This window comes from Protopterus annectens, chromosome 7.part0 (assembly GCF_019279795.1).
Source record: "Protopterus annectens isolate FY-2018-M chromosome 7.part0, PAN1.0, whole genome shotgun sequence".
NCBI classification, from domain to species: Eukaryota; Metazoa; Chordata; order Ceratodontiformes; family Protopteridae; genus Protopterus; species Protopterus annectens.
The window spans coordinates 1,226,101,072-1,226,115,569 of record NC_056739.1 but is presented as its reverse complement, the minus strand read 5'-3'; the positions used below and the strand labels follow the sequence as shown (position 1 = coordinate 1,226,115,569).

General features: G+C 38.2%; 1 protein-coding gene across 1 annotated transcript in view; it reads left to right on the top strand.

Annotated features, from left to right (window-relative positions):
* DNAH1 (dynein axonemal heavy chain 1) overlaps positions 1-14,498 on the top strand; it is a 5,225,710-nt gene that overhangs the window by 2,638,725 nt on the left and 2,572,487 nt on the right. The window contains exon 37 of the mRNA XM_044076389.1: positions 10,534-10,711. Coding sequence (XP_043932324.1) covers positions 10,534-10,711 — 178 coding nt within the window. The remainder of the gene's footprint in view (positions 1-10,533; positions 10,712-14,498) is intronic.

Genomic DNA, 14,498 nt, shown 5'->3' with positions numbered 1-14,498 from the left:
TACTGCGCTGAGGTGGCCCACCCTTTCCTCTCTCTACCCTACCTGAGTATTGTTCCTACTCTTTATTTATCCTCAGTTTACATTTCATGGGGCAGTAGTACTCTGAGGAAATTTGCATATATGCATCTGCTATGTACTAGCATGTAGTCTCATGCATAGGTCATACTTTAGACATACAGCATGAGGGGAAGATGCCCAAGCTTAGGTGTACTGACTGGATGTACAATATCCTTGGCAGGATAAGTGCCATCAGCAAGCAATACTGCAACAGTGATTTGTTTAGACATTTACTGGTATGGTAAATTCTTAAAAAAATGTACTTTTCCTAGGTCATTTGCAGCTCCTTCCCTTGTGCAGGGACACCACCATGGCCTCCTTCCATTCTTTTTATAGTGTTAGAATACAGTAAACTCTCAGTTAACGAGAACTCAAGCAACTGGCACTCTCAAGAAACCGGCAAAAAAAAAAAAAATCGAAAAAATACAGTACTATTTTCATGTATTACACTTACTGTTTCCCACTATAGAAACATACCTTGCATTTTTAGAGTTTTAGAGTTTTAAAAAGGAAGATAGGAATAAATTCCCCCTTTCCCCAACCTGAGAACAAGTCAAACCAAACAAACAGTAAGGGTACAGTATTCGTCAGGCCTATTTTTAATAGTAACTCTCAAGCAAACAGAAACTCCAGCTATCTGGCATCTACTAATCCCCATGGGTGCTGGTTAACTGAGAGTTTACTGTATATAGTTTTAAATATTGTAATGCCCAGCTTCAGGGAATTGCATGCTGTGTGTTAGAGGACATTCCTTCTAGAAGCAGTCTCATTAAACTCCTTGTAGGGTCTGAAGGGTTTTCCCAGTCTCTGTTTTGTTCATCTGAGAATTCTGACAATCATTCAGATTTTCTGTGGTGTCAGAAGTAAAAAAAAACATCATAATTGCAGAAGTGAGGTAAAATATTTATTAGCACAATTGCATGTGCTAAGAAATAAAGTATAATGTGCAGTTAGAAAAAAATGTTACAGCTGCAGCTAGCAAGACTTCTGGTGCTGCAAAGAAGTTTAAAAGAACACTGAAAGTTTTGGCTTCAGAAATTGGATTTGATCCTCAGAAGTGGCTGAGAAGCCTGAAGTGATATAGTATGCCACGTTTCTACACATCACTGGAGGAACACTGTTGAAGGACTTTACTACTTTTACTGTTCTTGAAGAGTAGAAAGATAAAAGAGCAATAATGATAGAGAAGTTGAGAAATAACTGTGACCTTAAAAATAACCTGCCATTCATTTACCACTTGTGCTTTACAAAAGCACAAGGTATTACAGAAGCTATTGATGCTTATGTTTCTGAGTTGAAGAATAAAACTATACAGTGAACTGTATGATTCCTTAATAAGACAAAGTATTATGTAATATAAGAAATGCTTTGAGTGCATGCAGAGAAAGTGAACTTAGAAGAATTAAGTGAGGAAATGGAAGCGTGTAAGATAAATATCAGTCAAATGAAAGATGCTGTCTCTCCTGTATTTAGGATAAGTGAGGTGGCTTTGGCTGACTGCAGTAGCCACACTTTAAGGAATGTAGGTGACTTGCCTGCAGTCAGAGACTAGCACGACCACACTGTAGAGCCATGTGCTGCTCAACTGAGAACTGGCATATATGGTAGCATGCGCGTACACTCAAGCTGCAGCAGCAGCAGTTGTAGACTGCTGGCAACCCACCAAAGGAATGTTTGAGTTGATAAAGTGATGTATGAAGATGCAATCATATCAGTGAGTCAGGAGTAAAAGACTGTTGGTGAACAAGCTGAGAATTAACAAATGGAATGTTCAATTTAAACTGGACCTAGGTATACAATCTGAAGATACCTTTGAAACATTTGAACTTAAGAACACAGTAATAACAGCTGTGTGCACAATAACATATTCAATGTGCTAAGTAAAGCTATTTGATCAATGCCAAAAGTTACTGATATGGGAATATAAAAGTTAAGACATATAGAATTCAGTTTCAGGTCAGGTAATTTCTACTTACTTCTCTTTTCCTACCCATCTTTTTAATTCTGCCTCATATCTTCTGTAGCTACTTTACTCTCTTACCCTCTCTCCTTTCAAAAAAAAAACTCCAATTGACTGATGTACACCTTATTATTAGGAATTATCCAAATGTGTCATTTTACCAACTGTATAAAATTCCTTAGTCTGTTCTGTTACTAATTTTGCATTGTATACGGCTAAACTATGTATGTTCTCTTTGTTGTAAAACTGTAATTTGTAACTCTGTGTAAACTAAATTTAATGTGGAGCTTTTCTCCCTGGGTCTCCACTGAAAATGGGTTTCAGACCCAGTGGACTTTCCCAGTCAACAAAGGTAAATAAATGATAAATACATAAATAATACTTAAACAAGTTATTTCCTATAACATTCTGGGATGCTTGATTTGTAAGAAGCTACAAACGGTGAAGTAAATTCACATTGTGAAACAAAGACTGCTTGTGTGCAGCAGCAGTCACATCACAGAGGCTTCTTGGGCAATATACAGAGCCATAATGATGATATATTTTAGAATTATGCTGATTTAACTAGAGGCATAGAAAGTTTAGCAGGTGAATATCATTTGCAAATATATTCTGATGCTAGGCCACTGATTCATATTTCAAGAAAGTACAGATGTGTAAGATGCACTTACCATAACAGTAGGTGTCTGAATTCCTCAATGCTGTAGTAGCCTATAGCTATTTGGGTTATGCCCTACTCAGGATATAATGGCCGTCCACTATTCAAAAGTCTGTGGCTCCCCCCCATACATGTGCCCAGGTTGCTGTCTTAAGTTCCACAGGGGAAAACACCCTAGATGACAATTTCTTCAGGATTTTGTTGCTTCCTTAGTTCCTTTGCATGTGCTTGTATTTCTAGGATGCCTTCAAGATTACTTCCTGCAGAAGGCATTCCGGATCCAGGGAAAAGTGGACTTGTAGTTGGAAATCTTCCTGAGCTTCTCAAATCTATCTCAGATTTCAGCCAGAGATTATCTCAGAATTCTAGGGTTCATGGGATGCATGATTTTCATGATTCTTCTTGCCAGGCTGCAGATAAGAAAAATCCATTGATCCATAAAAACTGTAAAAACAGGTTTAGAACAGGCTTTGCTAGGACCATTCTCCAGGGTCATGGACCCTCATCCTTCTTCTTCACTTTATTTCTAAGCTTTGGAATTCTACCCATACAGCTTTGGCTACTGCAGCAGTGATCCAATGATGAACATATTCCAGTTGGGTAAGTAAACCTACCATAGCAGTAGGTGTTCGAATGATCACTGGTGTGGTAGTCACTCGCTTCCTCCATCCTCTTTATTTTTATTTGTTTTTTTTTTTTTTGCATGCTAGATTGAGGACATGGATTACTTTTACCCGGCAATGAAATTGTTCATGGCTCTAGCCTTCCCCTTTCAGATGGAATGAAAGCTTTGAAGGCCTTGATGCAGAGGCCACTGTTTTTCTCCCACCTTTATCTGTGCTTCAGATGGTTTGGTCATGCGGAAGATGTCCTTAAGCTTTGGAATCTGGCCAGTCTTTGTCTTAGGCAAAATAGCTTAGGCTGTTCCAGCAATGATCACTCAGATGTCTACTGTTATGGTAAATTTACTTACACAGCTGTACTTTCTCCAAGCTTCAGGTGTATAACTAGTGGAGAGGCTGAGGTCAAATAGCTTTACAAGGGAGTCTATAAGGCAGTGTGTCTTTTGGTATTAACAAAGAAACAGCCTGGTATGTTGTTTAGACCCACAGAGCTTGTGGTTTTGGTTTTGGTGGTAAATTTTACCACTTGCTCTTAGACAATAATAGAAGTAGTGACTGGATGTTGTGATGGGAAAGCATGAAGGTGACAGAAAGAAGAAGCTTGAATTAAATTTGTCTGCTAATATGTTTATGATACACTTAAGTCAGAGTAATGGGTGATACTATTTGACAGCAACCCATTGCAATGCTGATTATTGCTTCTGAAATTCTGACATAATTTAAGAAGTATTTATGGTTGTCTTTAGATGAGGTAACAATATTTAATTTATAAATAACTTTGCAGGGCTTTATCTTTTACCATCTTGATGTCACTTTTGGAGCAAGGAAATTTGAGTTTATTTCCTAGAACTAGAATTTTTATCTCTTGCTGCAGAGTTTGTTGGTACTGGGGTTGCAACAAAGTAGTTTGTTTCTTAATTTGGCATTGTATTTGTGGTAAATAGGGATGGAAGTTTTTATGCGGAGGTTTAGGTGGGAATCGAAATCTGTGGTATAAGCAGCTGGTTTGGTTACTGAGTCCTTATGGGGTGAAAAGTCTTAAATCTTTTTAGGTCATGAGCTAGTGCTAGGAGATTAGCCTTGGAGAAGTCTCTGAAGACAGTGTGATTTGAGGACATGTTATTCTGGGATCATGTGTAAAATGTTATGGCTCTGTGGTCATATCTGACCAAAGAGGAGACAACTACAGGTATGGTGTATAATGGTGTCATGTTCATAAAAACTTGATGTAATAGGAGAAAGCATTAATTTCTTCAAGAGAGCTGTCACTAATGACATCCAGGAACCATTGCTCATATTTGTTATTTGTGCTGTTTAGTCAACAGTTTATAGACAGATAGTTGAAATCACTAATAATGGTTGTGTTAGACTGAATATTTACAGATTCTAATTTGTTAAGGTAGATTTCCTACACCGTAGGTATCATTTAAAGAGATTGATAATGGAAGGTAGACTTGCTAGGAGTTGCCAAGTCATGGAGGAGTTCTAGATTGAGACAAACCCCTTCCATTGACACAGCCACCATTGGTACAGGGTTTGAAAGACTTTTCGGCATTAAAACTAGGTAGAAAAAGATTGATGCTTGTCATATTAATAGTGATATTTCGTTTGCTATATTGGTTATATCTTGCCAAGGATGTAACAGCCAGCCAGATTCCACAGCTTCAGGGCACATTCCACACACCTAAACATTCAGTCCGCTTGAGCTAAGCTGATTAAAAGGACACGTTTGAGTGCCTAACCCTTCAGAGCGTTCCTGCCATTGAAGAGAGCACTCCTTTGCGAGTTTTAGAGGGTCGATGGTTGGTTTGTGTGATTCCTTTGCTGTGTGGATAAAAAAAAAAAACAATGTTGTTTTATTGTAGTTTCTTGTTTATGAAAGTTATTTTTAAGCTAGGAGTTTGTGTTTTAATGGATTGTCATGAGATTTAACTGTACTTTTAAACAGGAGCACACCTTTTTCTTGTCAGATTAAGTTGTTTAAAATAATTGAGAACCATTTATTTCTGCAAATAAAGTGTGCTTATTTTACTTTTTGGGGCTGACAAATTGTTTTAAAGTGATTTTTACTCTGTTTTAATGTGAAACAAGTGACTTAAAGAATTTACATTTTTACCACCTCTTCCTGCATATTTTCCCCAGGAAAGAGACACCATTTTTGGACTGAGCATGGAACAAACTACTAGTCCCACAGTCTGTCCTTCTCCCAACCACAAAAAGAAAAAGAAATGCAGACAGCCTTTGCCCCCACAGTAGGCTACCAATTTGCCTGAATAACAGGTGGGTGAGTAAGTTGTGGCCATAGCTTGTCCTCAGACCACTCATGTTTTGCACCATATCCCTCTGATATATATAACACCTAAAGCTACTATGGACTAGAGGTAGCCACAATCTCTACGGCTGTTGGGGTCCCCTCAGTGGTGAGGGAGAACTACCCTTGTCAGTCATGAGAGAGGGAAAAGGGGTGACTTCTCTTTTTGATCAGAATGTTGTGCTTATCCTTGGGGAAGCTGCTGCTGCCATTAATAATGCTGTTGAACCTATTTTTCTTTGTGAAAAAGAAACAGAAAACTAAACATTTATCTATTCCTCCTCCTCCTCAACTATCATTAGACAGGAGTTGTTTACTAGTTGTAGTTCAGAGTTTACTTCAGCTGTTGATTCTTCTTATAAGATGGTTTCTGGTAAAGGAAAAAGGTATACGTCTTTTCCTAAGAGATTCAAGATTCTGAATTTGGACTGGAAGATAAAGGGACAGATAAAGGGGTTTCTCCTCAGTTCACTGCTGCATTCAGAGGAGATCTCAGTTTCTGATTCTCCCTGTGAGGGGTTCCTCTTTCTCTGAGACTATTTCCAGAATGTGGTAGTGTTTTAAGTGGCAGAACACTGAGGTTTCTCGGGCACTCAGAAAATACTATGAGCTGTTACTGACTTAATTTTCAGACCCTTCACACATTCCTCCAGTTGTCATCTCTGGAGGATGTATCTGTCACGGCCTGCGATATTATTGATAATCAGTCTGCTGCTCCTAAAAAGGTAGATAGAATGTATAAAGTTCCTCAATATTTTACATTATTATACACTCTTCTGAAACCTAACCCAGCAGCTGTAGCTTTAGTTAATTGCATTTCTCCTAAATATTTCATTAATTCTAATCCTATTCTTTCTGACAAGGATGGGACGATTATTGATAGAGATGGGAATAAATGTATGCTTCTGCAACTTTGATTTCCAGATTGTTGAATTGTCAGGTTCATATGTTAAAGTTTATTCTAATTGTGAAATTGTGAGGAGAATTTTGTCTATTGTTTCTTCTTGTGAGAAAAAAAATCTACTTTAATTTAGTTTCTTCCATTGTACAAGTCACAACTCATTACTTACAGTATGTTTATGATTCAGTTGATACTTCTTCCAGGGGTATAGTTTGACGAGCTTTGCCTGTCTTCATTCTCAGAATCTCCCAGATTATGTGAAAATTCAGATTTTAAATGCTGCTTTGGACAGAGATGTAATTTCTGGTTCCTGTGTTGCAGAGGTTCTCAAATAGTATGACAAAAGGGGAATTTCTAAGATTTGCTGCCCTCCTTTTCTAAATTTTCCTAAGGGATTTTCTAACCCTTCATCTGATTTTGGAATAAATAAATAAGTAAATAAATAAATGACAAAATGAGCAGTCTCAACAAAATGCTGATAAAGAGACATTTGAGGAGAAATGGCAGTGTGGGGGGGGGGGGGGCAAAAAATTCAGGAACTCCCTAAAACCAAGGACAGTCCAACAAGTTAGACTATTTAAGGGGCTTCCCACCAACGTTGCAATCCCTTTACACTCCCAGAAAGTATGTTTCCACTTTTCTCTTTGACAACAGATAGTCTCAGACAAATGGGTTCTGAACATCATTCATTAAGGTTGCAGATGGCAGTTAGAGACAATACCTCCTTTCTAGGGTGTAATTCCTCATCCACCAGTCCAGGCTGTCCAAGGGAGTAATAGAACCATTTTCTCCTTTCCAGGTTGGGAAAGGTTTTTATTTATGGATGTTTTTATTGCCAAAGAAAGAAGATACCTGGAGACCACTTCTGGATCTTTCTATCCTAAATCTGTTTGTGATAGTACCCGAGATCAAAATGCTGTCACATCACAACCTGTTACTTGTTCTTCTTCATTTAAGTCATGTAACACTAGGTTTAAAAGATGATTATCATCACATCCTTATTCATCCAGATTTCAGGCATTTCTTAAGGTTTTGTTTGTCTGTATCACATTATCAGTTCTCTGCCTTACCCTTTATTTACAAAGTGTATCGCTCCAGTTATAACTCATTGCAGGCTGCAGGGTATCCACATTTTTCTATATTTAGACAACTCGCTTACTTTGAAGAGTCTTTTTTCAAAGTGTCAGGAACCTCTCAAACAAGCTGAGTTTCCAAGAGAATGTTCAAAAGTATTTTTTGACTCTTTTACCCAGGATTGTTTTCCTGGGATGTCAGTTAGATAATTCACTTCAAAGAGATTTTCTTTCACAGGAAAAAATAATTTTGTATCTAGATCTATCCCTAAGGTTTTTCACTCAAGACTTAAGTCACTGAAAGGGAATAACTCAGGATTTTGGGTCTCATGGCATTATCTATGATTCTCATGATACTCCTGGCAAGACTCCAATTTGCAGTCCCTTTGGTCCCAGCACCAACATCCTGTGTCTTTTCAAATCACAGTGCTGAAGTATTTCAGAAGAGAAATCACTTGGTAGAGACAACAAATAACTCTAAACCCAGGTCTACATCTCCTTCTCCTTCCCTGTTCCAAATCAGTCTGTCACCACAGGTATCTCAGGCTTTTCTTGGGGAGCAGTTTCAGGAGGGATGAAAAAAGCCCCAGGTGTGTGGGACACCAGTGACAGATGCAAGTACATCTGTATAAAAAAGATGCTTGCCCTCATCAAGGTACTCAACTCTCTGAATTATCTTTGGTCCTTTGGTCCTCTTCAATTTCTTACAGACAATACTACAGTCATGTGGTACATCAACAAGCAAAGGGCAATGAGGTTGTACCCCCCCCCTCTCCATACTACCCTTGTTAGCTTGGAATAAGCTTCACATCCCAGTCTTACTCTACAGGCATCCTACATTCTGTCAGAGCAAAATTATGCTGCAGACAAGCTGAGCAGGACAAGGGTAGGCCCTCACAAATGAAAACTAGATTGGGAGTACTCCAAGATTTGATCCATCTGTCAGAAGTTTCTCAAGTCGACCTGTTTGTCTCCTCTGTGAGCAATCAGCTGGCAGAAGAAGGTCTGGAAGAAACATGCCTTTCCTTTTGCTTTTCTCTTCCCTCCTTTCCACTAATATCAAGAGTAGTTCTGAAGATTCAGAAGGAATGCACAAAGATCACTGTGGTGACTCTTTTCTGACACACGTGATCACAGTTCTCCATTCTTTTGAAAATGGTCAGGAAAAGTTCTCACAAGGTTCCTTTCAGACTGGATCTTCTCACACAAGAACAGGGGAGGTTGATAAACCCCAACACAATCAACTTCAATTAACTGCTTAAATGATAGGTTATTAATTCCCTGTAAGCACCTGTTTACTAAGGATGTGCAGCAGGTAGTAATGGAAGCAAGAAAGCCTGCTATTAGCAAATCTTGTATTAGCAAATGGAAAAAGGTTTTCTAGTTGGTGCCAACAACATAACCAGCACCCATTCAAGGCTAGTTGTTCTCTGGTTTTACATTATGTGTGAGCTACTATCCAATAGCCTTAAGTACTCCTTTATCATGGTCTATTTATCGACCATTTCAGCACATCTGCCCGTGGATCCATTACTTTCAATGCATTCTCATGACAAAATGTTTTGAAAGGGTTTTGCATAAGAGGCCTCCAAGAAAACCAGTGGCCCTTCCTGGAGTCTTAATTCTGTGTTAGGGAACCTAACACTCCATTTGAGCCAACTAACCTGGCTGACTTGAGGGTCTTAACATGGAAAATAGTTTTATTGATTGCTCTGGTCTCTGCAAGAAGGGTGTCTGAGTTGCAAATTCTATGATGAATCAACTCTATCTCATCTTTCACAGGGACGGGGTTTCTTTGAGAAATGATTCTTCTTTTTTTCCTGAAATGGTAGCCGAGTTCACTTTATGCCAAACTACCCATCTCCCCTGAACTCAAAATGGGGGAGAAAAGAAACTGTATATGTTGGATGTCCACACAAAGCTCTGGTACTATCTTGACAGAACTTGTTGAACTTAACCATTTTAGCCTGAGCCATGGGTGAAATGTGTCTGAGAAGATAGTTTACCACTTCACAGTTCACCACTTGTCTGCTTAACTTATATATTAGTGAGCAACATAACACAACACATTTATCACTCTCTGGTATGTTCACAGTCTACTTGTTAGTGACTTCTGGAGTTACTAAGATGTCATTGCTTGGTCTCAGGCTGTTTTCCAGCATATTTCTTTTATAGCTGTCTGACCCAGTACTTAGTTTTCCTTTCCTTCTCCCCCTAGGATCTACTGACATTTCTTAAGAGTCCTTTATTCAATACTATACAATGCCTGTATGTTGAATATTTCAGTTTAGCTTCTACTTTTTTACCATTATATCCTTTAGAGAGGTAGTCTATATTGCATCATCTTCTTCTCTTTTAACATTGTGCCTTCAGGGAGGCAGTCATTGCCGGCTTTATTTCGCACAGCTATCCTGGCGGAATTCTATCCTGTTTTATCCCCTTACTTGAACAACTGTAGTCCGTGAAGAAGAAGAAGGTAAGTAGATGATACTGAATCAGTGTTATAAGCTGACCTCAAAAATAAGGATTGGGACTTCAGCTGTCCATTTCATGGTCCTTTTCATTACCTTATGCTGTTTACCCCCTAGATTTGTTGCTCTCAATTAGTTTTCCATAGTTTTCCTCTGGCAGAGAACTGGAGTAAGACGGCAATTATTCAGAGTATTGCGCTGTTGCTTAGGCTCTAACATAACTTCACAGCCAAAAGCAGTGTAATTTTTTGGCTAGAGCCCAGCCTTAATAAATATTTATGATGTATAAGAAGATCTGTAGTGGTAGATATGTGCTTTATTTTTATATAAAGGTCTGATCTAACTTTATTTATTAGGCTGGATGTATTTCAAAAGCAAACAATTTTGCCATATTTTCATGTTATCAGTGTTGGATTAAGTGTACCCTTGATAAAATGCTTTATTAGTGTGCTTAAAAAACTACTGCTTCTTTTTTACAGGACAGATGGGATTCTGTCTTCCTTAATTCGAGCTGGTGCTGTATCTACAGATCTTCAGAAAAAATGGTACATGTTTGATGGCCCAGTTGATGCAGTTTGGATTGAAAACATGAATACTGTACTGGATGATAACAAAAAGTTGTGTCTGAGCTCTGGTGAAATCATCAAACTTACAGAGGTATGTTTTTTAGTCCCTATAGTCCCGAGGGTGCTAATCAAAAGATAATAATTTTTGTATTTGCAAAATATCACTACATTTTATTAGTCCAAGAAAACATTGAAAACCGCCTACAATAACAAGATGTGATAGGAGGAGAGAAAGCACCTAATATTGTGACACAGGTGATTTTTTTGTAGGTGTTTTATTTCTTTCAATTCTGCAACAAGAACCTACAGTAGATATGAAACTATCCAATGCTTATGAAAATTAAATGTCCTTCAACCTGACTGAATTGTAAGAATTAATGATAGTTACAGATGATGGCACAGTGATTAATTTTATAGTCTCACAGTGAGTGGTTCTCCAGTTTGATTATCTTTTGAGGTGCCTTATTTGCAGTTTGTGTGCCCTTCTTCAGCATCTATTTCTCGGATCTCCAAACACTTACCCAGACATATGGCTAACTAAATTTGCCAAAGTCTTCAAACTGGGTGTTGCCATTTAGTCAGTATCTGATATCTGTGTAGCTACAGCAGGGGTAAAATCATATAAATCAATTGTGTATTAGAAATGGGATTATTAAATGCAAAGAAGGGTTTCATTGTTACCTTTGGTATGCAAATCTTGAATGCAGTTTATACATTGACAGCACCTTAATTCCTGACTGATATGGTTGTCAGTGATCTTGCACATTCTTAAGCAACTCCCTGTCCTTTGCCCACCACTTAATAACTGTAGTCAAGAAATCATTCTTACTAGCCTGATTCATAACGAAAAGTATCTCATCCAGTTTAAAAAAATATACTGTTTTGCTGTACTGTCTTCATCAAGTTTAATCTCACCTGAAAAAATAATGACTAGAATATTCTGAATATCCTGCCCATTTTTTTATATATTTATTTTCACTGGAGAATTGAGAAGGTAAGAACTTTGGTCAGAACATAATTTTTTCTGATGGCATTTTTCAGGTAGGTGCACATAAACTGGCAAATATCTCTTTACCCCAAGAGAAGAATTCAAAAGCAGTGGACATCTGTTTATAAAATGCATACTTCTGCTTCTGGTTGATAAAAGTTTTCCAGATATATGAAATTCAGTATCTAAATTTTTACTTTATCAGTAGTGTTGATTAGAATGTGCAAGAGAAATGCACAAAGAACTGTTAAAATGATAAATAGTGGTGAAGAGACAGAAAAATACCAGTTCTGATTGTCTAAAACCATTAATACTATGGCAGCTAGAGCTTTCATCATTGTTGTAGCCTTAAACAGGTTATGCATGTCAGGATTTCAGATTTTCCTCTTGTTGAGCTTGCCAAATATGTTGCTAATCTCCAAAGGCTTTCCCCATTTATCAGGAAATGTGAGTCTCACGTGGAAACTATAAAAGAAATGCCACTTCAGTGTAATCTTTCAAGGACTGCTTCTTCATTTTGTAGTAGGATTGCCATTTCTTATACCTCAGACCACCCATCTTGTACTCAGGTGTAGCACCAGCAACTACTATGGCCGGGGGTTAGCCACATCCTTTGCAGTTGTTGGATTTGACTGAGTGGGCAAGGCAGAGCCACACTTGTCAGCCCTGTGACAGGAACAGGGTAGGCTTGTTTTAGAATGATGTGCCCTTCTCTGGGGAAGCTGCTGTTGCCATTAGTAACATGGCTGGTCCCATTTTTTTTTGTTAAAAACATAAAACTAAGCATGTGTCTAATCCTCCTCACATTTCCTTAGACAGGATTAGTTTACTGGTTCTGGCTCAGGGTTTAATTCAGGCTATTGATCCTTCTTGTAAAGTAGTGTCTGGTAAAAGAAAGAGAGATATTTCTTCCTGAAGAGCTTCAAGATTCTGAATCTGAACAGGAAAGTGAAGGGACAGACGCAGGACATTATTTCCTCAAATTTCTGATTTAGACTCAGAGAAGATCACAGCTTCTGATTATCACTGTGGGGGCTTCTCTTTCTCTGAGACTGTTGCTAGAATGTGCCAGTGTTTTCAGTGGGAGAACACTGAGGTTTTTCATTCCCAGAGAAAATACTATGGACTGTTAAAGAAGGATTTTCCAGAACCTACACCCATTTTTCCTGTTTTGTTTGCCTTAGAGGATGTATGTGTTGATGCCTGAAGTTTTCTTGATAGTCAGCCTGCTGCCCATAAAAGGGCAGATAGAATATAAAAAGTTCATCAGTCTCTTAAATTTTTATACACTTTTCCCAAGCCTGACTCAGCAGCTATAGCTTTAGTTGATCCCACTGCTAAGCACCTAGTCAATTCCAGTTGTACTCTTTCTGATAAGGATGTGAAAATTATTGATAAGTATGGAGAAAAAAGTGTATATATACTTTTGCAGCTCTGATTTTCAGAATTTTGAATTGTCAGGCTCATATGTTAAAGCCTGTTCTGAGTAACTGTGAAAGTATGAGGAATGTTTTTTATCTGTAGTTTGTTTCTGTGAGGAAAAATCTGTTCTAAATAATTTAGGTTTTGCTATTGCGCAGGTCACTACTCACTGTTCACACTGTATGCATGACTTTGTTCATACATCTGTCAGGGCTATAGCCACTGGTATGCTGTTTTGAGGAGGTTTGCTTGGCTGCATTCTCAGAACCTCCCAGATAATGTTAAAAATCAGATTTTAACTTCACCTTTGGATAGAGATTTGGTGTTTAACCTTCCTGCTGCAGAGGTGATCAAAAAGTGTGATGAAAGAGGTAAGCTGAGCCAGGGAATATGTAAGATTTTTCTGCCCTCCTTTTCCAAATTTTCCAAGGGAGTTTCTAGTTTTTCATCCAATGTTGGCAAAAGCAAGATGAACAGTCTCAACAAAATACAAGCAAACAGACATTTAAGAAGAAATGGAAAGGGAGTTCCAAGCAGAATCCTGAAACCTCCCAAATCCAAGGACAGTCCAACAAGTCTGAATGACTGTTCAAGACCTTATGACCCCCACCCACCGTTGCCCCTTTTTTCTTCCAGAAAGTGTGAATCTCCAGTTTTCTCTTTGGCAACAAATCGTTTCAGACAAATGGGTTCTGAAAATCATTCATCAAAATTACAGATGGCAGTAGGAAGAAATATCCTCTTTTCTTTGTCACATGCTGTCCCAAGGAGTGATAGAACCAGTTCCTTCTTCCCCGGTGGTGAAGGGGTTTTATTCAAGGATGTTCTTAATGCCAGAGAAAGAATATACTTGAAGACCAAAACCCGATTGCCTGAATAATTGAATTCAAAATTATGTCACTTCACAACCTGTTATCTCTTTTCCTCTTTCAAGAGTCCTAGTAACACGCTTATCATCACATCCGTGTTCATTCTGAGTTCAGACATTTGTTAAGTTTTTCTGTGTCTGGATCACATTATCAGTTGTTTGCCTTACCCTTTGTACTTACCACTGCATCAAGAGTTTTTGTCAAAGTGTCCAGCTCCAGTTTTAGCTCATTGCATGCTACAGCGTATCCTCATTTTCCATAATGAGATAACTTGCTTATTTATACAGTCTTTTTAAAAATGTCAGGAATCTCTCTCTTGGGTGAGAGATCTCTTACAAAAGCTAGAATTCCAAGAAAACAGTTAAAAGTCTTTCTTACCACCTTTACACAGTACTGTGTTCAACTAAACAGTTCAGTTCAAAGAGCTCTTCTTCCTACGGGAAAAAATAGATCTATATCTAGAACATTTTCTAAGGTTTTTCCACTCAGACGTTGGTCACTGTGAGAGAATACCTCAGGATTTTAGGTCTCATGGCTTCTATGGCAAGACTCCACATGAGATAGATACAGTGGTTTCTGAAATCTTTTTTGGCCTGATC